At 36.7% G+C, this 26,770-nt stretch overlaps 1 protein-coding gene across 1 annotated transcript in view; it reads right to left on the bottom strand.

The window, feature by feature from the left end:
- Positions 1 to 26,770, bottom strand: part of SPAG16 (sperm associated antigen 16) — a 660,467-nt gene that overhangs the window by 557,253 nt on the left and 76,444 nt on the right. The window contains exon 3 of the mRNA XM_069075095.1: positions 14,909 to 15,094. Within this exon, the coding sequence (XP_068931196.1) occupies positions 14,909 to 15,094 (186 nt within the window). The remainder of the gene's footprint in view (positions 1 to 14,908; positions 15,095 to 26,770) is intronic.

Here is a 26,770-nt window from a genome sequence, read left to right on the forward strand (position 1 = left end):
ATATCCTTTGTAAATGGTAGAGGAAGAGTGTGTTTTGCCAATGTGATACCCGCAGCAACTGCTATGAACATGCCAGCATATTCCCAGGTTTGAATCACAAGATATAAAAGACTCTTCACATGTAAGGCAGAACCAAAACATTTATTCAAACACCAGAAAGCCAGATCCCAACACCTGAAGCCAAATCCACCATAGTGACAAAGAAATCTATACACAATAACGCTGCAGAGGGCGCTGCCATCCCCAAGCCTTCCCCCTGCTAAGGCCTTCCCACAAACACTCACAGATCACTGCCTGCTTCCTCTCTCTCCCTCAGTTATAACTGCCCTGAATAACTTCCTCTGGGCTCTGCTCTACCCACTCAGCAAGGTCCTCTCACAACAGACTCATGTGACTCAGGCTTCCATGTGACTCAAGCAAGCCACATGGGCCTATTAATGGGTGGTAAAGATCTTCCCATTAAGCAAAAATACTTTAACAATACAGAGTGGTATTCTGTTATGTGTTACAATAGAATGGTGGAGTGTGTTGATTGAGACTATAGCATCCAAAATTGCTGAGTGAAACACAGCTCATAACCCATGGGTCAGATTCTCAGCCTTGTCAGAATACAAGGGAAGGTGGTAAGAGACTGCTGAGTAAGTATAATAAGGCTTGGGGGTTAGTCTTTTCTGCTATTAACTAATCAGATTTTTACTCAATTAGACTTTCATGTCTTAGGCTGTAGAAACAAATGCCATTATTTTACCTATTGCACAGAATTCATATTTTGATTAGTTTTGAGAGTGTGTGGAGTTTAAAGAAAATGGCCATCTCAATCCTTATCATCATCCAGACAGCCTTGGTTAGTGACCCTTCCCCTTAGACTACAAAGAATCTTCCTAGAACACATTGGTCCTACCACAACCAACAAGGAGTAAGTGGGTGTTGATTTTGACCAGACAAGAGTAGGAAAGAGGGATTAATTAGGGAGCACTGAAGAAGACTCCCACTAGACCTGAATGCTAATGGCCAAAACACAGCTGGGGCTATTCCTTCTCTACCAGAGAATTAACACAGGGATCATGGTTGATACCAAATGTGAAAAAACTGAGACTGTCTTGCATTTTCAATCTTGTGGGACTTTGTGGGATGTATCTATGCATTAGCAAGAATGGAAGGGCCAGAAAGTGAAGGCCAACACACACACATAAAATGCACATACACAAATCTGAAACACTAAAGATTTCAATGTAAGAAACCTCCATAAATGCCCAGCACACAATCAAGTAACACCAGAGAGGATACTCTAATCAGAAGGTGGGGAAGAATAAGTCCTGAAAGAAGTAGAGTTCTTTTAACAAATATAATTTTAAAAAGAGAGTGAACCAATGATGGATGAAAAACAGAATCTGATAGACTCTTTTTTAAATTTTTTATTTTTCAGATACTTTATTAACTTCTGATTTTTGTCACTCACTTCCACTAGATTTTGAGTTACAAATTTTCTCCCTGTTTTTGCCCTACACACTGCACCAAAATAGCAGTCCCACAGGATATCCCCTCCTCCAATTTGCTCTCCCATATTTTCTCCCATACCCCTTTCGACTTTTCCAGTGCATCTCTATACCCCAGTGCCTGTATATCTTATTTCCCAATTACATGTAAATTAGTATAAATATTTGAATATTTGATTTTCATACTTTGAATTCCAGATTCATTCCCTTCCTCCCTTGTCACCCACCCTTATTGGGAAGATAAGCAGTTCAGTATAGGTTGTATATGTGTGGCTAATGCAAAACAATAACATAGTAGATATATTGTAAAAGACTGACTTTATTTCCCTCCCTCCAATCCCACCTTCTACTTGTTCTATTCTCTACTTTGATCCCATCCCTTTTCAAAAGTGGGTGCTTCCAACTTTCCTCCCCACCCCCTGCCTGCCCTCCCTTCCATCATCCCCCCTCTTATCCCCTTCCCCCCCTACTCTCCTGGAGGGTGAGATACCCTATTTAATGTGTATTTCATTCCCTCCTCAAGCCAAATTCAATGGGAATAAGGTTGACCCATTCCCTTTTGCCTTCCTATTCTTCCCCTCCATTATAACCATTTTCCCTTGCCCCTTCTATATGAGATAGTTTACCCCATTCTGTCTCTCCGCATTTCCTCTCATTATATTCCTCTCTCACCTCTTAATTACAACTTTTAAGTATCATCCCTTCCTGTTAAATTGGTCTTGTGCCCTCTATGTTTACCTGTAAACATATATACACACATTCACATATGTATTCATATGCCCACATACCCTCATATATATATATATACATATACATACATATATACTTTTTTTCCCTTCAACTACTGAGAAAAGTTTCATAAGTTACAATTATTGTTTTTCCATATAGGAATGTTAATAGTTCAACTTTAATAAGTTCCTTATGATTTCTTTTCCCTGTTTACCTTCTCATGCTTCTCTTGCTTCTTGTATCTGAATGTAACATTTTCTATTCAACTCTGTTTTTTTATTCGGCAAGAATGCTTGAAAGTCCTCTATTCCACTGAATGACCATATTTTCCCCTGAAATATGATACTCAGTTTTTCTGGGTACGTGATTCTTGCTTTTAATCCCAGCTCCTTTGACCTCTGGAATATCATATTCCAAGCCCTTTAATCCCTCAGTGTAGAACCTGCCTGATCCTGTGTTATCCTGATTGTGTTTCCACAATACTCAAATTGTTTCTTCCTTGCTGCTTGTAATATTCTCTCCTTGTTCTGGGAATTCCAGAACCTGGCTATAATATTCCTAGGAATTTTCTTTTTGGGATCTTTTTCAGGAGGTGATCTGTGGATTCCTTCAACCTCTATTTTTCCCTCTGGTTCTAAAACATCAGAGTAGTTTTCTTTGAAAATTTCTTGAAGGATGATTTCTAGGTTCTTTTTTTGATCATGACTTTCAGGAAGTCCAATAATTTTTAAATTATCTCTCTTGGATCTATTTTCCAGGTCAGTGGTTTTTCCCATGAGATATTTCACATTGCCTTCTATTCTTTCATTTGTTTGGATCTGTTTAACAGCATCTTGATTTCTCATAAAGTCATTAGCTTCCATTTGCTCCAATCTAATTCTGAAGCAATGATTCTCCTCATCGAGCTTTTGACATTCTTTTTCCATCTGGCAAATTCAGCTTTTTAAGGCATTCTTCTCCTCATTGCCTTTTTGAGCCTCTTTTGCCAATTGAGTTAGTCTGTTTTTTAAGGTGTTGTTTTCCTCAGTCAGGCTTTTGACTCTCATTTCATAATTTTCTTGCATTGTTCTCATTTCCCTTCCCAATTTTTCCTCCACTTCTCTTATCTGCTTCTTAAGGTCCTCTATGGCCTATAACCAGTTCATATTTTCCTTTGAAGCTTTTGGTGCAGGAGTTCTCACTTCACTGTCTTCCTCCTGTTCCATGCTTTGCTCCTTTTGGTCCCCAAAACAGGAGTTTAATGTCAGAATCTTCTGTCTGCTTTGTTTCCCTTGCCTGGTCATGTCACCCCTCAGTCACTTGAACCCTGGGCTTTTTGCCACAGTAGGACTCTGCCACCATACAGGGGAGTTTTCATCCCAAATGCTGGGGTTTTCTCAGCTGCTGGAGGTATTGGATGGGTGTCCTCTCTGAGGTGTCCACATGCTCTGGCATGCTGGACACACACTCCAAGACCTCCACCCTAGACTGCAATCCAGATCCAAGAAGGTTAAAGCAAGAGTGATTACCCCTCAGACTTGTGCTTGGTCCCCCCACACTCTGCAGTCCAGGAGCTGAAGCACTGAAGCAGCCACGTGGCCCACTTGGCCCTGGCTGTGCTGGCATCTCAGCGGCTTCTCGCCCCAAGGGCAAAAGCCAAAGCACTACCACTTACTGGGTCCCAAAATCCAGACTGCACTGACCTCTCACTTTGTCCTTCGCATCTATGTGTTGACAATTCTGGAAACGGCCACAGCTGCTGCTGATCTGGAGTCCCTCCAGCTGGCTGCTGGTCAGGCCTGCCCTGGGGCTAAATTCTAGGCATAGGGTTAGACTTGGTTAGCTTCTCTGTGTCATTTTGTGGGTTCTGCAGCTCCAAAGTTTGTTTAGAATGCCCTTTTTACATGGATTGGGAAGATGGAAGCTGGAGCAGCAAGGAGGTCCTGCTTCTACTCCACCATCTTGACACTGCCCCACCCTCCCATAGACTACTGAAAGCATGGAACAGCAAAAACAAAACAGTGGTTCAAAATGAAAATCAAAATCCATAAAAGAAATTGAGAATGAATATAGGTAAGAATTTATATCTCAGTCTAGAATTTAAAAATACAATTAGCATATTTTTAAAAAGTGGATCAAGGATGGTAACTGCTTATATATGTGTGGTGAAAGAGAGAAAGGAGTTGATGAGCACATTGAAGTTGCAAAAATGTATGACTGGAATGATTCTTGTGCCATAACAAAAATGTCATAGCTTGGAAGAGGGTGGAGAGGAGAAGATAGTGATGGAAATCTGCTAAAGGAGACAAAAGTGCATAGGATCAAAGATATGAAGATTTTGTGCTATTATAGTTGGGCTGTGATTTACTTGAAGGAGGGAGTACCCACATCAAGGATCACATTCATCGATATATTGTGATAACTACAATGACTTAAGAGTCCTCTTATTTCTTACTCTTTTGTTCAAATTTAAAATAAATAGAATAGGAATCTTCAGAAGGTTCTATCATATGCAAGTAGTTTTGAACTTAGCAATATCTATTTGAATTCATACCTCGAAGAACTTTAGAGGTCATTTTATAGATGGGGGAAAATGACAGAGGGAGAGATTTATTTGTGCTTACCTATGATGGAAAGAACTCTCAATTTGGAGTTGTAGAAACTGATATACCATGCTAAGATATATATATATATATATATATATATATATATATATACATATATAGATAGATAGATAGATAGATAGATAGATAGATAGATACAATAGCTTTTGCTAAGATTTTTTTTCTTTGACCATTTTTCTTGACCATTTCTGTAATGAAATAATTTCAAAATGAGCTCCTTCACTAATAAACAACTTAACAGAGAATACTATTTGTTTTAATTATTATCTCCTAAAGGCAATATAAAAGAACTCATTTTATGATGGAATTAAACAGTTTTAACATTTCAGTCAACTCATTTCTCTAAATAGAACAGTCAGAAGAATACTACTTTTGGATGCCTCTAAATGTAACTTTAAAAACAAAGCAAAAGTAATGTGGTTTGCTAAAATTTAATATTCCTAAGATGAAATCGATAAGTCTACATTGAATAAAGCTATCAGTTTTCATTAATTCAGTACTGTGAACACTAAAAAGTTCTAGAAATGTCTGTTAAATATTACTACTATTTCAAAAATATTCATATTTTTACTTATATATCTCTTTCATTTCTGAAGACATTGTTCCTGTCTCCTCTACTCAGTGAGTCATCACTTATAGCAAAAGCAGCAAAAAAAAAAGGGGTGAGGAGGAAAGCAGTTCTAGAAAACTACCCAACACATCAACTGAGTCCGAAAGTATATGCAGTATTCCATACTTATTGTCTCCCACCTTTAAAAATAAGAGGACTGGTTGGAGAAAGGGGGTATGCTCAGATACTCTCAGAGGCCAAGGTTGGCATTTATAATTATACAATATTCAATTTTTTTAAATTTTTATTGTTTTACTCAATATGTATATTTTTTTCTCAGTGTTGAAAACTTCCCCAAGACAGTGTAATATAATAGAAAGCACCCGACCATATCCAGGATCACCTGCTAGCACAGGTTCTTTGATATGCTTTTAAAGGAAAGACTGCTCAAAAAGGGGTTAACAATACTACTTTTGGTTACCTTCACTATTTCAGGAGAAAGGTCAGCACCACGAACAAGAAAATACAAGCAGAGAAAACACAAGCAGAGAAATTAGCACAAAGACTAACAGACAGGGCTCCAACTGTCTGAGTACAGCAATATTGCTATATAATTTACTTACATCACTGGATTGAGGGTGCACAAACAACATCAGAGTAGTCAGGGGGCTCTGAACAGGGGGCTACTCAGAGTCTTGACCAGAAAATCAAAAGGTCCTCTTCATGAGTCAACCCCAAAGCAAAATGCCAGCTTCCCAGAATATAGAACAAAGACTCTGCCCCTGATTGACTCAGAGCCAGAAGGCATGAAACCTACTTGACTCAGTACAGCTGTGAATTATAAGGGTTCAAAGGAGATTCATCCTTCAGATTCTTATGAGGTAGGCTGGGCCTGGTAAACTGAACTCCAAGAAAAAGAAAACAGCAGCAACAACAAAAATCCCTCCCTTGCTTGTGCCTGCACACAGAGACTCTGGAACAGAATAAATTTACAATGTCTTTCAAAATCTTTAGCTTTAATAATAATTCTTCTTATGAAGATGTTATAAGAATGATTTTGTCAAAGATTCTGGGAAGAGGATAGAATGAGCCAGAAAATTCCTAGCTCTCCATTTTACTTCCACAAACAAGACAAAATAGCACCTCAGGTTCACTGCAGAACAGCAAAAATAAACAAGAGTTGGGGCAGAACAGTGGTCCTCCTGGGACAACCAGAGAAGATTTGGAGAGAGATCCCAGTGTGAAGATTTGGACCCTGTAGAGCAAGCACCTCTAATTTCACTCCACTGAAACAGCAAGTGACTAGTCATGGGAACATCTGGGTTGGGTGGAAACCCCAGTGTCAGCCACAGGAATTTTCACCTCCTGTAAAGTGTGGGGAGTCAGAAGTCTTAGTGGGGAAAGACTGAGGGAGCCTCTGCTGACAAGGGATTCCAGGCCCAACTGTGCTGCCAAGAAGTGGTCCTGGGTGAGAAGGAACCAGCAGCACAGCATATACAGAAGCACTGGGGTAAGGATGCTGCTGACTGTGAACAGTTACAAGAGAACTGAGCTCTTGGTCTTAGTTCTAGGCCAAAGAGGAGAAACGAAGGTCATAGTCACTGAAGGGTTCTCAAAAAGCAAGAGCATTTCTAGCATAGTGTTCCAGGGGGCCCTAGCTGTGACTTGGAAAAGGAAAGGAGTGCAGAGGTTGGGCCCTGGATGAAGCTAAAAAAATAACAGTAAGAAGGACCTGAAGCCAAAGGTACTATCTGCCACCCCAAAGATTAGAGGTAATTATAATAAAAAGCTGCTAAATTTTTTAAAAATGAGCAGAAAAGGAGAAAGAACCTAACCATAGGCAGTGTGGAAATAGAGATGACTGGGGTTTATTTTCAGAGGAGGATATTTAAATTTAAAAAGCTTCTCTTACCCCACAGAGTAATGACATATGGTCACCTGTCCAAAAAGAATCCATAGAAAAACTCAAAAAAGACTTCAAAAATCAAGTAAAATAAACTGAGGGACTTTTTTTAAAGTAAGAACAATCCAAGAAAATCAAGAAGATTATGGAAAGAAAGTCAATAAATGAGAAAAGGAGATCTAGGATCTTAAGGAAGAAAAGAACTCCTTGAAAATCAGAATTGGTCAAGGTGAATCTAGCAAATAATTTTAAATATAGAAATAATAAAATAAAATATAAATAATGAAAAATAGAAGATAAAACGAAATATAACAAAAAACAACTTATCAGGAGAATAGATCAAGAAAAGAAAATAAGAATTATTGGAATATCTGAAGGCTATGACCAAAACAAACAAAAAAGAATCTTGATTCATTAATACATGAAATAATTAAAGAAAATTGTCCTGAAATTTTAGAACAAGAGGCAAAAGTAGAAATAGAAAAAATCCACTGATTACCACCTGAAAGAAATCCTATAAGGAAAACCTACAGGAATATCATAGCCAAATTCTGAAACCCCCAGGTTAAGGAGAAGATATTATGAGCAACAAGAAAAAGACAATTAAAATATGACAGCACCACAATGAGAATTACACAAGACCTAGCAGTGGCTGCACTAAAAGACTGCAGTTCTTGGAACGCTATATATCAAAGAGCAAAAGAATTGGGGTTATAGCCAAAAATATCATACCCAGCAAAATTCAGCATAACTCTGAACAACAACAACAAATGGTCATTCAATGAATTGACAGATTTTCAGGATTTTATTGCAAAGAGACCAGAACTAAATAGAAAATCTGACACACAAGATCCAAGAGAAATAGAACGTAAACATCAAAGACTAAAGAACTCAATAAGGACAAATTGTTTCCTTTTTATACGTGAAAATGTCAACTGTATGTCTAACATTGTCATTAGTAATTGGATAATTCAAAAGAAAGAGTAGGGTAGAGCTGAGTATGATGTAATTCTTAAAGGCAAAATGATGTAGAAAATGACAAAAATGAGTAATTATCTCATATAAATGAGGAGCAAGGGGAATAAATGATACAGAGGAGATTAGATGGGGGGGGGAAGTTCTGGAACACTGCTGTCTTCAGGAATGGGTTAAAGAGGCAACCATACATATATACTTAGAAAGGTATAAAATCTTTTCAATTCAGAAAGAAATAACAGGGTAAGGGAATAGAGTGGAGGGAAAGGGTGAGGGGGCCGGGATTATCAGAGGAGGAGTAGGTTAAAGAATAGGAGGGCAAGGTAGCAGCTAGAGGTAAAGTAGACAGGTTAGGAGGGAAAGGAATAGAGTTAGAAGGATAGTAAGGAAGATAGAAAGGAGGAAAATATAAGTATTTGGATAAATGGATGAAATATATATAAGTGAATGGGATGAATTGCCTATAAAATGGAAACTGATAGCAGATTAAAAATTTGAATTCAACAATATGTTACTTTTAGGAAATGCTATAAAAATGAGACACACACACATAAGGCTTGGAGTTAGGAGTAGAATTTATTACGTGAAAAAGCAGGGATGGCAATCATGATCTCAGACAAAGTTAAAGCTAAAATCAGATTTAACAAAAGAGAAAAATAGGGAAACCACAATGTGTCAGCAATATTAATCAACAGTTTTAGATTTTATAAAATAACTAGACAGTATAAAAACTATGAGAGCATACCTGCTAAAACAGACACAGGACCTAACTATATGAAAATAAACATAAAATACCTTTTATATAAACAAAGTTAGATCTAAATAATTTTAGTTATATTTATTGTTCATGTGCAGGTAATGCTAATATAATTTAAAAATTAAAATTTTACCTAACTAATGTCTTTAAGTAATACCATCCCAATTAAATTACTAAAAGTTATCTTGCTGAGTCAGAATAAATAATAACAGAGTTCATTAGGAAGAACAGAGGGTCAGGAACTTCAAGGAAACCAAGAGAAAAAGATATAAAGGAACTGGATTCAGTAGTAATCAGAACTTAAATTATATTATAGGATGAGAACAGTTTTAAGTGTAAAATGGATAATTGTGATTATTTTAAAAGTTCCTTGTATAAATGAAACCTATGTAGCAGAGAACAGAGGGAATGCAGAAAAAATTCGGGGAAAAAACTCTCAGACAATCTCCCAGGCAGAATGTAATTGGGTCAGAATATTATTGTGTAGGAAATAATGAGTTGGTAGATTTAGAAAAGTGTGCAAAGACTTGGACTTACAAAGGAATATGCTATCCACCTATAAATAGGTGACAAGTAGAAATAAACACAATACAATCGTATATACATGCATTTGAGTATATGTATGTTTATTGATATCTGTGTGTATGTGTGTATATGTACATGCATGTGTATGTATGTGTATATATTGCATGTATATGTGTGTATTACATATATCCATGTTATATCTGTGTATGTATATCCGTGCTTAATTGTAGCCTTGGGGTGGGGGGAGAGAAAGAGGGAAAAATAAAGTAAAAAGTACACAGCAGAGGACAAAAGAAGACATACAAGGAAGGAAGGAAAAATGGACAGCTTTGAAAATAATGTTTAGTATTTATAGAGGTTTTCTTGTAATGGAAATTTATTACTTTATTTTGAATCCTCTCATGTTCTGGGTGTACATGTCAATTCTTTTCTTATTTTGTATTTATGTTTAAAATAAATTCAAATATAATTTTTTTAAAAAAGAATGATTGTGTAGGCAAGGGTCTTGCAGACAGAATCCAGGTTTTTTACTTCTTTTGTATTTCAAAGGACCTACCACTTTGTTAGACAGATAGCACATGTTGGATAATTACTTGTTGTATGAACAATTAATTAATAGGGTAACCACTCCTGACCATGGGTGGGTTGTCCACAAAACCCTCTGGGATTTGCAGTTCTTTCTAGTTTGTGTAGGGAGAAACTAAAATTAGAAATCTTGAATGGGGGTCAGAAGTTTTCCCTCCTAGGTATGACTGGTTTGTGAGAGACTCTAAAGAACTAGGAATGAAAAGAGAAATGGCAGGCATGCTAGAGCAGCAAATTAAGACTGAAGCAGAAGCTTGTGCCAGCCACATTTATAACTCACTTCTGTAAAACTGCAAGAAATGAGATCTCCATTTGAATGAACCAATGGGGAGATGCAGGTGAGTATGGATGTTTTATCAAAAACACTTGCTCATAGGAACAGGAGCTCAGAAAGAAAGAAACATAAGACAGCAATGATGGAAGGGCCCTCACCTTACTTGCATTGGTGTTTTCCTTAAATTTATTGTGATAAAGGACACATTTGTTGGATTTTATGTTATTTATCATAAACATCTGTGGCCAACCCTATCATTATGTTGAAGCAGGAGGGTGCAATGGAAACTACACAGGATATGGTGACCTTTCCTGGCACAGGGCTGCAAGACCAAGTGCAAGCCCAGTGTGAGAGAGTTTTGTTCTTTAAATGAGGGGACAAGTATGAACTGTTTTATAACTGCCATTCCAAATGCAGAATCACTATGAATCTGGGCGCTGTTGCATAAGTCAATGTCCTAGACACAAGTCAAGCTTATACTAGGCATCTGTACAATACACAGACTGATAAATTAGAGTCAGAGCACCTACATTCAAATCCCAATTCTTCCTCCTTACTATTGTGAAGACCCCTAGAAAAAGTCATTCTAGCTCCAATTTAGGCCCTCACTTTCTTAATGAGGGGTTGAAACTAGATTACCTGTAAGAAACCTTCCAGTTCTATATTTAAGATTTCAAGTTCATCTATATTGTCTTAGATCATTTTTAAAGTAATCAATACCTTAGCCAGATAACTTCTCTATCTTGAAGGTCATAAGAAGGATAACGGGATAATCAAAAGAACACTGATATAGTAATAAAGATACTTGAACACTACTTCCAGCTCTCCCACTAACTAGCTGTCTGACACAAGTAGTTCAGTTTCCACAGGCCTCTATTTTGCCTGGAAAATGAGGGGATAAAAGTAGTTTGTCTCTAGGGTTTCCTGAAGCTCACTGTCAGACCCTGAGTGAATTACCTTAAGTATATATCAAGATTACATATCACAACAATAGTTTGTAAACTCTAATTTGGGTATGTACTATGCTATTGACAACACTTGGTCCTAATGCTGCTGACTCATAATACGCTCATGACTAAATGACTGCTATCATTGCGCTCAGGAATCATAAGGCACCCTTACTTTCTAATAAAGCAATCACCTCAGGAGGTAGTTAAACAACATGTTCCAAAAGCATTCACCAGGCCCCATGGTACTACAGATTGATGTGGGCTAAAGCCCTGCATCAACATATCTCATAAGAAGGCATTTGATAACTAATTAACATAGTTCCAGATCCAGGATCCATATGCTGCTTATATCTCCTACTATGTCAGCAGTTTCATAAAACTTGCTTAGTCGTGTACTCATTTCACACAGCTACATACTAGGAAATGTTCCAGTTCTGGACTAATGAAAGTGTTCTGCCCTATCTTCACAGCCACTCAATAGGCTGGGGACAGGGAGAAAAAAGGAGGTGGGAGCCACAAAAAGGGTATTTGTAGTCTCCCTGTCCCTGAACTTTCCTTAGTATGTCTTAGTATAAAGAACTCTGCTGCATCCACACAGCCGAATGAGAATGGGGCAGCTGCTTAGCAGGCTTTATATCTCTTTCCATCTACAAAGAGAAGCATGAGCCAAAGCCCAAATGCTTCTGAACCCAGGCTAAGCTAAGGCACTGATTTCAAAATCTACTGGAGGTCTAATGCTAGAGTAGAATTTTGGGAGGAAATTCAGTATCAAAAATTTGCTTTGACTGTGACTTTGAAAAACATATTGACATCTACTCTAGAAAAAATCAATCCCTCAGTCAATACTTGTCCTCAATCAATACTGGCATTTCTCCTCAATAATGACAATGCACTGCCCTTCTTGACACTGATGATGAGTTCTTGGCTTCCGAAGGCGAATTCAGTGTTTACAGAGTGTTTGACATCAATCAGGAGGAAAGTTGGTCTGCTACATCCATATATATTTGGCATCAATGGGAAGATGATATATGGATTGAAGTGTCATAAGAAATAATTGTCAAGCCAACATTGTGAGCTTGTGATGATGACAGGAAGAACTGAGCTTTGAGTAATCTTTTATAGGCACGAGTATTCTGTTTTAATAACCTATATTTGTATTAGGTAAGCTGACATAATTTTTTTCTTAAACTCAATAATAACTAAAAACTTACACAAGTTCTGTTCAATACAACTCCCTGCAATAAGTCTTTCTTAAACACTTATATGATAGACATTGTGCTATGCATTGCTTTTGACACTGGGGATATAGAGACAAACAGGAAAACGTCTCTATTGTATAGAAATTTAAATTTAACTGGGGGAAACTACATCTATGCAAATAAAAACATTATACATATATGTATGTATACATGACTGCTTAAATGTATATATGCATAACACAAATGCATGTGTTTATGTTGCATATATGTATATACATGTAATATATACGTGTGTACATGTAATATATATGACACATAAATACATAGTCATTTTAGGCTGGATCACAATAGCAAAAGGGAAAATCAGAAAAGATCTATTGTAGGAGGTAGCTCTTAAAGGAGATCTTAAAGTGAGGCAGGTGTTACAGGAGGCGATAGAGGGGAAGGGCATTCCAGGGATGGAGAATTGCCTATCCAAATGAAAGGAGACAGAAGACAGAATACGTAACACCAAATGGGCCGGTTAGCCTGACATATGAAGTGCATGTCCAAGAGAAATGGGAAATCTCTTTAGGAAGAGAGAATAGAGAGAAATTCTAAGGAGCTAAAAAGACCAGAGGAGTCTTTATTTTTTCCTCCTCAAAGCAACAGGGAATCGCTGAAGTTTCTTGAGTATGGGAGAGTTAATTAGTCAGTTGACCAGCATTTCTTAACTGCCTATTATGTGCACACACTGGGATAAGTGCTAGGGACATGAAAAAAAGTGAAATACAGAGAAAAAAAAGTGAAATACAGTGAAATTCAGAGGAAACTGCTCTTTCACAACTGTGACTAATATGGAAATATGTTTTACAAGATAGCATATATATAAGCTATATCAAATTGCCTGTCATCTTAGGAAGACAGGAAAGGAGGAAGGGATTAAGAAAAATATGAAACTCAAAATCTTTGTTTAAATGAATATTAAATTGTCTTGCTATGTAATTGGAAAAAAATAAAATATTATTTAAAAATCAATCTGTTTAGAAATCTTTTAAAAACATGTTACATAATTTGAAACTGGGGAAAAATAATTTGGGGTTCAATCTATCCTGGATTCTTGCCTTCAGTGTTAATAAATTAAGTGTCTTTTGGTCTAGGAAGAAATTAGGTTGGAAGATCAAATGTGGGAACCGTTAGACTGAAGACAGATTTTTGTCAGTTAAGAGACTAAGTTAAACTCTACCTCTTGAACATTTCTAATGGTGGGGATGGGGAATGGTGCCATCATGCCCTTCATAGATCACCGGGGTCAAGAGCCCTTCAAACTTTGGTTGACCATGGCCTATAGCTTATTGTTGCTACTTCAAAAGGAAACAGAGATAGGCCCACCTTTGTCAAAGCAATTTCATCAACTGTCTCACTATTTTGAACCTTGAGCTATATTGGGTAAATTAAATTTTAATTTTTACTCAGCTCCAAGGCTGGCTCAGGCTTTTCCTTATTCTGGCTTTTTCCCTTTAGCATTCTGTTGATTCCTGAACTGAACTTGAACTGGATATTGATGAGTCTTCCCTGCTAACCTATGCACTTTTCCCATCCTTCCCTATTCTTGCCCTGTGCTTTCTGAGCTCCCAGAGATTCCTGAGCTGGCAGTTTCTTTCTGAATCCATACATCTACTGCCCTCTGAATTAGATAAATTAGCAGCTTTGTAACTGTTTCTATCTTTTGGCTGCTTCCAGTGACATTGCCAGAACTTCAACCATTTTGCATGGCAGATTGACCCTAGAAGTACAGAGGAGCTTCCCAAAGCACTGTCAAATAAGACATCAAAGTATATTTGTACAGAGTTAAACTGACAAAAGTTCTTTCTTCTAGAATCTTACAATCAGTTACATAAAAGGAATTTGCTTTTTAAAGGTGATTTTTTTCAGTGAAAACATATATTTGTGCTAGTTATATAATAAATACATTGTTAAAAGAATTGACTATTAATAGAATAATAGTTTTTACTTCTTCCCTACTCACACCTATTCAAAGATGTTGACTGAAAATTAATTAGTTTGGGAAAATAGGCAAATATCAGCTTTATTAATATAAATAACATTTAAATCAGTCATTGGCTCTCTTCTTTCATTTAAAATATGCAGTAAAACAGCTACCCAGTGAAACAGCTTCAGTCTTGTCAAGTGATCATAATTAAGACTTCAGAACAAAATACAAAGGGATAGTAATATACACTAATGGATTGGGAAAGGGATTTGCAACTATCATTTAGTCCAACTGCTTTCCAAAAAACCAACAAAGCATCTCTTCAGAATATTCTCCCTTGGTGTTTATTTGTTTCTACAAGGAACAAAAGTGTTTTAAAAAGTCTCTTACCTATTGACATCCCAGACTTTGCCAGTTGTATCCAATGAGGAAGAAGCTACAAAATCTCCACAGGAATGCCATGAGCAGGACCAGACTGCATGACTGTGTCCTCCCAGGGTCAGAATGCAGTCACCTTTGACCAGATCCCACAATTTCACTGTAGTATCTCCACTGGAAGTAGCCAACTTGGTACCACTGTTAATAAAAAAAAAAATAGAATAAAGGATGTGTTGGAATATACGCACATATGGTTTCAATTAATTTTTAAAATAAATGGGAATCTTGATGTAAAAGTCAATTTATTATTAACTGAATTCCTACATTTCTAAGCAGAAAAGTGTCCTTACTGTTATGAATGCACACTATTAGAAGAGATCACTTTCTGTTCATTTATTCATTCAATCAATAAAAAAATACTTATTATATACTGTTGACAAGGCATCACATAAAGGACTGTACATAATAAAAAGTTGTGCAACACATTGACCTTGACCTTGAGAAGATTAGTCAAAGAAATCCCACATCCATATCTAAAAGTCCTAGCTATATGTGGTGGTATCACATGACTGGTACAAAGTAAATGATGTAAGACTATAGAAATGGAGAGATCAATTCTGGCTGGGGTGATCAGCAAAGGTTTCCTGAAGAAGAAAGAACTGGAACTGAGTGTTGGAGAATGATTCAAAAATTGGGACATGACAAAAAGAATTTTCTATAATGCATGTTCATGGTTTTTGGTTTCTGAGAATAGTTACTATTCATGGAGCCTGTCACTGCTTGACCTCTGTCTCTTCAGCTCACAGTATGCCTCGGCTTAAAAAAACCAACTCAGGTCTACCAGGCTTATCTTTCTCCTATTATCATTTTACAGCAGTTCCTGAGAAATAAAATTAGTTCATGTAACTCTTATTTTTTTCCTTAAAAAGGAAACAGTATTATTTGTTAGCTGTCCTTGAAATTCTAATTTTTTTCAGGCCTCATTTAATATATGGAAGCTAAAGTTATATGTACAACAGAGCAGTCTTTTGCCTAGTAGGACAATCAGCTACTCATGTCAATGACAGGATCTTGGGTTCTAGAAGGGTTCCCTTTCCCCAAAGAGCTCACCAATTTATTAGCTTATGCTTTTAATTCTCATAAGAAAGGGAATTTTTTTCAATAATTACCAGATAAGGCTAATTTTTTTTCTGGGATTGATAATATAAAGGGGTACCTGACTGATATCAGACATTTTTCTAATGTTGGGATTTAAAAATAGAAAGAACAGACAAAAAGAATACATAGAGAAGGACAACTAGAGGAAGAGACTAGAATTTCACCAGCTTCACAATCTATCCAGGCGAACCAAATGTTGGGATGGGATTTAATAGGAGCAATGATATGAGACAGACTTGGGACAAGATACAGGGATAAAACAAAAAAAAAACCTTCCTGCCTCTGAAAAGTGCCTAGTCTATTAGCAGAAATGCGAAAAGCACCCAGAAAATTGGAAAATTAGTTCTAATTTTGAATGAGAGGACATGAGTTCACATCTTAGAAATGTCATTTACTGCCCACATGACTTTGGCTAAGTTACTCTCAAGGCCTCATTCTTCTCATTCATAAAATGAAGGGGTTAGATGAAATGGCTTCTAAGCTCTCCTCTGTCTCTTTGCAGAGTAAAATGTGTCTTAAAATCCTGATAAATGCTATCATCACAGAGATTATCATTCAACAAAACCCTGATTATTAAAACAGGTCAATATACTCATCTAAGGTGCTTGCCCTTGCACAGAGAAAATCCTAAGCAAGGTCCAAATGGCAGAGGAATTCCCTTTAGAGGGTGAAGTCCTTCAAATTCTACTGTTTGGGTTTCACTGCATAATTAATATCATATTGCTTGCCTTCTCAATGGGTGGGGGATGGACTGCAGGAAGTGAGACAATTCAGAACTCACAACTAAAAAAAATCAATGTTAAAAACAAATAACAATTGCATTTTAAAAATACTACTATTTGGAGATGGTAGTATGCTAATAACATCAAGTACCCTGCCATTAAATGGGGACTTCTTGATGAAAATCATAAACACTCTAAAGAAGATTTATCATTTGGGGAAAATGAAATGGAAAAATGAAAGTGATTATTGTCCAAATCATGATACAAGTTTGCTCGACTAGTTCATTGAGTTAATGTATCATGAGTTATGCCTAGAGGTGAATAAGAATAAAAAAGCAGGTAAGATTGAATGGAGGAAGATGTGCAGTACCTTTAATGATACCAAGATGAACTTTGGTGCAAAATCCATCTTTTTAATGGGAAAATTACCTTCACTAGTTAAATCAAAGTCCTGAACATAAGGAAGGATGGGGGAAAGAAAGATCAGGAAGCACTGGTGGTGGGCTGGTCATATTACAATATTAGGGATATAAGATAGATACCTTTAGTATTCCACTGATACCAAGAAAATGTAAACAAAAAAAATCCTAGGGGAATACCTCTGGATTTGTATGGAGGATCTTTTGAAGACTGTGGACTAGAACTGTGCAGAATGAGAAGTCATGGATCAGTTGCAACCTCTACTCTTGGAGGTAACAGTCATAGTGCTGAGCTAACAGACCTGTTGAAGATGGAGTGTTTCATGACTTCATAATTAAATTTAACAAGAGACATTTTTCTTCTTGATATATATCATCTGAAGGAAGTTTCTGCAACAAGTTGATATAAATATGACTTCACAGAGGTCAAAATCCTTTATTGGTGGTATATAGTGAAGCAGAAGCAGCATGGCAACATTTAATAGGTTAGATCTCCCGCAATGCTAGGGCTGAGGCTTGACCAATTATCTTTTTGTTTAAAGCATTTGGAATATGCTGTCTCCCAGATCATTAGTAGTACAGGAGAATGAAAATTCAGAAGTATAGTGGAATGACTGTGTAATAACAATGGCCATGGCCATGTGGAATCTAAGAGGAGAAACCACATGTACATGGTAGATCATGTACTTTGCATACTCAGGACATTACAAGGAGAATGGAATCCTTCTATTCACTTTATGATGAAGCTGAATATCTTTGAAGAGGAATGGGTCCACTTCATTCTAAAGGTGACTTCCTGGTGATTTTTGTTTCCAGAAATAGCCAGTCACTAATGGGAAATTCAAGAAGTGACATATATGAGTGTTTGCTCATAGAAGAGGTATGCCTGTTGGTGCAGAGGAGGCAGTGAGTAGCAATGGAAAGGGTGTCAGACTTCGAAACAAGAGGTTTTAAGTTCAAAACTCCACTATCCCACTTAATCTTAGGTGTTTTGAGTCAGTCACAACCTCTCTGGGCTTCAGTCTTTTGATCTAAATGATGAAAAGCCTGAACTAAATTAAATGGTCTCTAAGGTCCCTCCCAGTTCCTCAGCTCCTCTCTTATTGAATGTTCTTAGTGCAATGCTGGATACTAGTGAATCTTGAAATGTTGAATGTTCAAGGAGTAAAAATTACAAGTGTCCCAAAGTACAATGGAAAGCTCTAGTATGGAGAGAAAGGAACCATAGCACATTTCCAATGAGGACATGTGTTCACTTATTATCTGTGTCATTGGGAAAATCATTTCTCAATTCTACGCCTCGACTTTTCTCATCTATAAAATTTGGTGAGTTGGACTAGATCCCCTCTAAGGTCCCTTCCACCTCTAAATCTATGTCCCCTAGATACTATCCTGTCTGTATAATGGGTATCTCCTCTTTTCCATAACAATTTGAGGACTTAGTTTCCTAAGACTGGTAATTATGACATTGTATTCTTAAATCAAAACAATTTCAGATAAAAGTTGAAATGGTGGCACCATTTCATTCCTGTGCTAACACTGGATGCCTCTTGGCAACTCCATTGTGTATACCCATTCCTGAGTCACAAAGCAAGCATTTTCTGCATTTGTGTGTGGAGTTTTTAATGCCCTAATAAATGGTCAGTTTGTCTATAGGGTCTTTTGGCAAGATTCAGTTTTCCTACTTTTCTTTTATTTAGTCTATTTTTGCTTTTATGTTGTCTGAGATCATGATTACTACCACTTTTTTTTTTAATTTCAGCTAACGCGTAATAGATTCTGTGCCAGCACCTTATTTTAACTCTACGTGTATCTCTCTGTTCCTAGTGTGCTTCTTGTAAATAAAACATTTCTGGATTCTAGTTTCTAATTTCTAATCCATTCTGCTATTTCCTTCCATTTTATGGGTGAACTTATCATATTCACATTCACATTGTTTATTACCAACTATTTCCCTTCAATCTATTTTATCCTAATTATACTTTTCACTCTCTTTCTATCTTATCCGTACTCTAAAGTTATTTTTTTTTTGCTTCTGACCACTGCCTTCTTCTCTATATAGAAAATACACCCCTTTCCAATCATAATGCAATAAAAAATGACATTCAATCAAAGACTGTAAGAGCAGGGACTTGCTTGAGATCTCCCCCAAACTCCTCTACATACCTGTAAAATGACTCTAAATAAATTATTGAGCTACAGAACCCAGAAAATGACAGAGTGAAGTAAATCTCCAGCCTAGGACAACCAGGAAGGTTGGCAGGAAGGGTACATTGCACTGGGCTGGGAGCAGAGCACAGTCTAGGGTGGGACATGCCAGCACAGATAGGCCTAGAGTAAGCCTCAGAGGAATAAATAACTGGCTGCTGTGGTAGTTTCTAGACTTCTCAATCAACAAACACCAAAGATAGTACAGAAGGTCAATAGAAAAACTCTGTGGGACCTGGGTGAAAGACAAGCAGGTGGGGTCCAGCCCCAACCCCAGGGTAGCAGACATGTAGGCAGTGGTGACAGCAGAAGCTGCTCCTGGAGTTCTAGGCATGCAGACAGTGGGGAATCAAGCGAATGATACAAAACCCCTGAAGCCTGGCACAGTACACCCACTAGAAGCTGAGTCCTACCTTGACAAAGAGTTAAAAAGTCAAGCATTTGGCTGGGAATATGAGAAAACAGCATAAAAAAACTGAGACTACAGAATCTTACTTTCTTGACAGAGAAGATAAAAACATAAATCCAGAAGAAGACAACAAAGTCAAAGCTCCTGCATCAAAAGTTTCCAAGAAAAATATGAATTAGTCGAAGGCCATGGAAGAGTTCAAAAAGGATTTTAAAAGTCAAGTAAGAGAAGCAGAGGGAAAAAATGGGAAGAGAAATGAGAGTAATGCAAGAAAATTATGCAAAACCAATCAACAGCTTGTTAAAAGAGATCCCAAAAATACTGAAGAAAATAACACCTTAAAAATAGACTAACCCAAATAGCAAAACAGTTTCAAAAACCCAATGAGGAAAAAAATGTCTTAAAAGAATGGATTAAATGGAAAAGGAGGTCCAAAAGCTCAGTAAAGAATATAATTCCTTTAAAATTAGAACGAGGCAAACAGAAGCTAATGACTTTATGAGAAATCAGGAAATTATAAAACAGAACCAAAAGAATAAAAAGAAAAAACATAAGACTGTGAAATATCTCAATGGAATAACCACTGACCTAGAAGGAGAGATAATTTGAAAATTATTGGATTATCTTAAAGCCATGATCAAAAAAGACATCATCTTTCAAGAAGTTATCAAGGAAAACTGCCCTGATATTCTAGAACTAGAGGGTAAAATAGAAATTTCAAGAATCCACTGATCACCTCTTGACAGAGATCCCTAAAGGAAAACTGCTAGGAATATTGTAAGCAAATTACAGAGTTCCCAGGTTGTAGCAGCAAACACCCCAGCGTCCCCAGGGTGGCTGCTAACACAGGTTCTTGGATCTGCTTTGATAGAGGAAAGCAACTCAAAATGGGTTAACAAGCTTACTTTAATCAGTCAAACATGTATCGTTTACCTCATTCAGGGGAAAAAGGTCAGCACCCTGAACTTCAGAGTATACAGACAGAATTATCAAGACAGAGGAACAGATCTACTAGACAGTTTCCAAACTGTCCAACCATTACATCCATACCAAATCAACATCTGGGTTTCAACATCTTGGTTTTTCAAAGGGCGGGGGGGAGTCACAACAACAGCTTCCCAGAGTCCAGATCAAATCACAGAACACTTCTCAAAGTGAGCCCCAAAACAAAGCTACACATCAGGGCTTATATAGCCTTCTCCTGGCTCAGAGAATATAACAACCTAATTGACCCACTGGCCAATCAAAAAGTATTTACTGAAAAACAATCCCCCCACCCCAGGCTCCAGGTGCACTTTAGCCTAGGGGCAGGGAAGATCTTTAAAATTTACATTCCCATTACACAGGTCAAGGAGAAAAATATCGAAAGCAGTCAGAAAGAAACAATTTGAGTACTGTGGAACTACAATCAGGATAACTCAAGATCTAACAGTTTCTACATTCAAGGATCAAAGGGTTTGGAATATGCACAAGAGACTGTGGAAAGAGAGATCAAAAGCTAAATGGAAACCAAATAATCTAATCCTAAAGAATGAATGGGTCAAAGAACAAATCATAGATATTATCGATAATGTCATTAAAGATAATTACAGCAATGAAACAACATACCAAAATTTAATGGGACACATCCAAAGCAGTATTATGGGGGAATGTTATATTTCTAAATATGTGTATCAATGAGAAAAAAAGAAGAGATCGGTGAATTAGGCATGCAGCTAAAAAAAAAAAACTATAAAAGGGACAAATTAAAAAACCCTAAAAACCAAAAAGAAAATCCTAAAAAATCAAAAGAGAGATCAATAAAATTGAAATTTTTAAACATTGAGCAAATAAGTAAAACTAGAAGCTGGTTTAAAAAAAAACACTAAAACAAATAAATCATTGTTTAATTTGACTTAAAAAAAAGAAAACCAAAACACCAGTTTCAAAAATGAAAGGGCTTTTTGTAACACTTATTAAGATGAAATCCAATAAATTATTTAGTGTTATTTTTCCCAATTACATGCTAGCAAAACTGATGATCTAAGTCAAATGGATGAATACTCCCCAAAACATAAATTGCCCAGATTAATGGAAGAGAAAATAGAATTCCTAAATAACCCTTCTCAGAAAAAGAAACTGATAAACTCCCCAAGAAAAAATCCCTAGGACCAGATGGATCCACAAGTGACTTCTACAAAACATTAAAGGAACAACTAAATTAAAGAAGGAGTTCTACCAAATTCCTTTTACAACACAAATATGGTTGTGATTCCTAAACCTGAGAGAATAGAAACAAAGAAAACTATTGACCAATTTCTCTGGTGAATGTTAATGAAAATATTTTAAATAAAATACTTGCAAGGAAATTATAGCAATATATCAGGAAGGCCACACACTATGACCAGGTAGGATTAATATCAGGAATACAGGACTAGTTGATATTAAAAAACAAAAGTTATAAGTATAATTGACCATATCAATCACAAATACAACAAAATTATATGTTTATCTCAACACATGCAGAAAAAGCTTTTGACAAAATACATCATCCATTTCTATTAAAAACACTAGAGAGCATAGGAATAAATGGAGTTTACCTTAAAATGATAATGTTAAATTTATCTAAAATGACTGGCACTTTCTTAAGAAGAGAAGCTAAAACTATATTTATAGATTCAGAACACATATTACTGTTATGAATTTCAAAAAATTAAGTTTTATCCCAGTAGGTTTCATTCTTTGTGCTAATAGCTTAAAGATTATTCAAATCATGATTTAATTACCTCAACAAGTCTATATTATTTATGAACTTATTTTTGCAACCATAGCTAAGAGGAGAACAAGAAAATTCCTGCTAATTATGAAGTGTATCTGTAACTAACTCTCTCATTAAAACAATTTTCAATATGGTTGTTGTCATTAGGAGTTCAGTGAGTGCATTTGATAAAATAGCTTAGTTCTAAAAAAAAAAACAGCTCAGGGACTTCATACTGTTGTTTCAGAGTTCTGGATTCAAAATAATTTGTTCAGTCTTGATTATATTACCCTGGATTCCACACAGATATTGAGAAAAATGCATATCTGCTCATGGCTAGCAAAAACAAACAAACAAACAAAAACATTCTTGAGCTGGCTTTTTGTTACAAACAATACTGGTTAGCATCCACACAGACCTCAGCTTCACATCATCCACTAGGGAAAAACCATTTATATTCACTTCCTGTTAGTTATTGATTGCTAGGCTGACTCCAATCTTACTTCCCCTGGGGTTTGTCTCCTTTATGTCTCCCAGTTTCATTCTTACATTCTTCATTGATGCATTTCTTTTTCAATAGGTCATTTTCCTCCACAGTCCTACACTGGCACCTCGATATCCCTGAATTTCTCCCTTATCATTTGTTATATTTCATATGCTTTGAATCCCTGGTTTTATAATAAATGTATTTTTGACAAATTAGTTTTACTGATTCAGAATTACTTAAAATGCATTGCAAACAATAAGAATACATTAGATTCAAAGCAAACAAGTCACTTATCTTTTTGTTTAATGATTGTATCCATTAGAAATTATATAAATATTTCAAATAGTTGTTTGGAGGATGGGTTTCTAATAAAAGGAGTTTTCTCTTTCAACAAAGTATCACATAATAATTTTGACACAACCAATCTTAGATTTATATCTTCTTATAAAGATACTTCTAAATAATACTTCTAGAAAAAAATACTTCTAGAAAGTTCTTTAAATGTCATATTATCACAGGATTTCACAAAAGTTACAAATAAGAAGGGAGCCTTTGTCAATCAGACTAGGAAAATAAACCAAAGGTTGTAAGGTTAGAATGATATAGCATCAGGGGCATCTAAAATGAGATAAAGTTATTGCAAATTACAAAGATGCAAGCATTACATTACGTATGAGAATAGATTAAATTTTGTCTATTCCTACAAAAATTGCCAGTACCTTCAGATACCTGATATTGTATGATGGCTTATTGATGTATTATATTTTGCTGTGATCGATAGTCAGAAGCTTTCCTGTTCACCAAAAGTGATCAAAAATAGGAATAAGAATTCTGAAAGAACAATCATAAACTAATAGCAACCATATGAAGTAATACTAAAAATCACTAATAATAAAAGAAATGTCAATCAAAATACTGATCTTTTACCTCACACACAGAAAAATGCCAAAGATGCCAAAAGAATAGAATAATTAATGTCGGATGGACTGTATAAAGAGCGACACTCTATTGTCAGCAGAACTAAAAATGCATCCGACTACTCTTGAAAGCAATTGAGAAGGAGGATATGAAGACAGTGACCAAACTATTCTTACCTTTTAGCCCAGAGATTTCATAGCTAAGCACAACCCCTGGGGAAGCCATTGATAAAAAGAGAGCACCCACATATTCATCCAAAAAATGTAACAAGCATGATTTTTCACGGCAGGAAAGGACTGTAAAAACGAGATGTCTACTGACTGGGAAATGACAAAAAAAGTCAGAATGTAAAAAACAAGGAATGTCTTAGGAATGTTGATGCACGGATGCAATCCAGCTACCAGAGAGGCTGAGTCTGGTGGATTTCGTGAGTTCAAGAGTTCTAAGCTGCAGTAGGCTATGAGGCATCCATATTAATTCTGGAATCAGAATTAGGGTGAAGCTCCAAGACTGAGGGATATTACCAGGAGCCCGAGGATGGAGGGACGCTACCTGAAGTGGGGGTACCACCAGGTTGCGTAAGTGGGGATAAACTGTCTCAGGTCAGAAACAGAATATAGTTGGATTGTGCCTGAGAGCTGGTCATGAATTTCAAGTTCTAGGAAAGATAGTGTGATTGAAAGCACAGAAGTACTTCACACCTTGTTTCAGATATTGAATTAACACCTTGTTTCAATTCAAGTTTCTTTTGAGCCTTGTATCAAGTCTGTTAAGAAACAGAAAGTGTGAACCCCACAACTTGTGAACCCTAGAACTCATGAACTTCTGCAACAGGAAGGGGAGGAGCTAATGACCATATATAAGGAGAGGTCTTGGCTAGATACAGCAGAACTGTGAAGAGGAATCTTGTGGTGGCAGAGTCAAAAAGGAGAAGACTTGTGGTATCCAGGCATTCTGTCTGCTCTGTCTGTGTTGATGTCTGTTTCTGAGACTTTGTACAGAAGCTCAGGGACCTTACTGGAAGCCTTGAAAGAGGATTTTCTTTTGTATATTTACAGAAGTCCTAGAGGACGGTTTGGGAGGGCCTGGGACTTTATTGATAATTTATGCTGACCTCAAGGACCTTATTTGTGGGTCTGTGTTGATTTCTATGTTGATGATTTGTGTTGAGTTCTCAGACATACTTGGTGGGTCCGAGTTGATTTCACAGGCAGATAGTGAATTGATGATGGTGCTGGCAATGTGTATGAATATTATTATGGCTCTGTAAAGCTTTGTCTTCCCAGAAACAGGAACTGTGAGGGACTATAAGTGGACTGGACACTTAAATATGGAATGGGAACTGGATGAACAACTGGACAAAGAGCTGGACAAGGAACTGGGAGATGCCTGCCTTTGAACCTAGGTGACAGTTGCAGCTGGGACCATGGAAGAGGAACCATGGAAGCTGAGAGCCAGCCTCGAGTCAAGTGGAAAGAAGACTACTTGGATATTATTTATTTTTTTCCATTTTTCAAATGCTTTATTAACTTCTGATTTACATCATTCAATTCTGCCAGATTTTGAGTTACAAATTATCTCCCTGTTTTTCCCCTACCCACTGCCCCAAAATAGCAGTCCCACAGGATATCCCCTCCTCCAATATGCTCACTCCCATATTTTCTCCAATTCCTCTTTTGGGTTTTCCAGTAGGGCATGGTGGATCTCTATGCCCCAGTGCCTATATATCTTATTTCCCAACTACATGTAAAACAGTATTAATAATATTATGTATGGGTGTGAGTGAGTGTGTGTGTGTGTATACACATTTAAACATTTGATTTTCAAACTTTAAATTCCAGATTCATTCCCTTCCTCCCTTGTTACTCACCCTTACTGGGAAGATAAGCAGTTCAGTATAGGTTGTACATGTGTGCCTAATGTAAAACAATAACATAGTAGATACGTTATAAAAGACTGACTATATTTCCCTTCCTCCTATCCCACCTCCCACTTGTTCTATTCTCTACTTTGATCCCATCCCTTTTCAAAAGTGGGTGCTTTCAACTTCAACTTCCCTCCCCCCCAGACTGCCCTCCCTTCCATCATCCCCCCCATGTACTTCCTCCCTACTCTCCTATAGGGTGAGATACCCTATTTAGTGTGTATTTCATTCCCTCCCCAAGCCAACTTCAATGAGAATAGGGTTGACCCATTCTCTTTTGCCTTCCTATTCTTCCCCTCCATTGCAATCATTTTCTCTTGCCTCTTCTATATGAGATAGTTTACCCCATTCTGTCTCTCCCCATCTCCTCTCATTATATTCCTCTCTCACCTCACAAATTCATCTTTTAAGTATCATACCTTCCTATTAAATTGGTCCTGTGCCCTCTATCTATGTATACCTGTAAACATATATACACACATTCACATATGTATTCATATGCCCATATATCCTCATATATAGACATATATATATATATGTATATATATTATTCCCTTCAACTATTTTCATACTAAGAAAAGTTTCATCAGTTACAATTATTGTTTTTCCATACAGGAATATTAATAGTTCAACTTTGATAAGTTCCTTATGATTTCTTTTCCCTGTTTACCTTCTCATGCTTCTCTTGCTTCTTATATCTGAATGTCAGCTTTTCTATTCAACACTGGTTTTTTTCATCAAGAATGCTTGAAAATCCTCTACTGCATGGAATTACCATATTTTCCCTGAAACAGTTTTGCTGGGTAGGTGATTCTTGGTTTTAATTCCAGCTCCTTTGACCTCTGGGATATCATATTCCAAGCCCTTTGATCCCTCAGTGTAGAAGCTGCCA

The sequence above is a fragment of the Petaurus breviceps genome, unplaced genomic scaffold (assembly GCF_028583685.1).
Source record: "Petaurus breviceps papuanus isolate PSGF00001 unplaced genomic scaffold, PetGlider_PUasm1.0 90903, whole genome shotgun sequence".
Taxonomy (NCBI): Eukaryota; Metazoa; Chordata; class Mammalia; order Diprotodontia; family Petauridae; genus Petaurus; species Petaurus breviceps.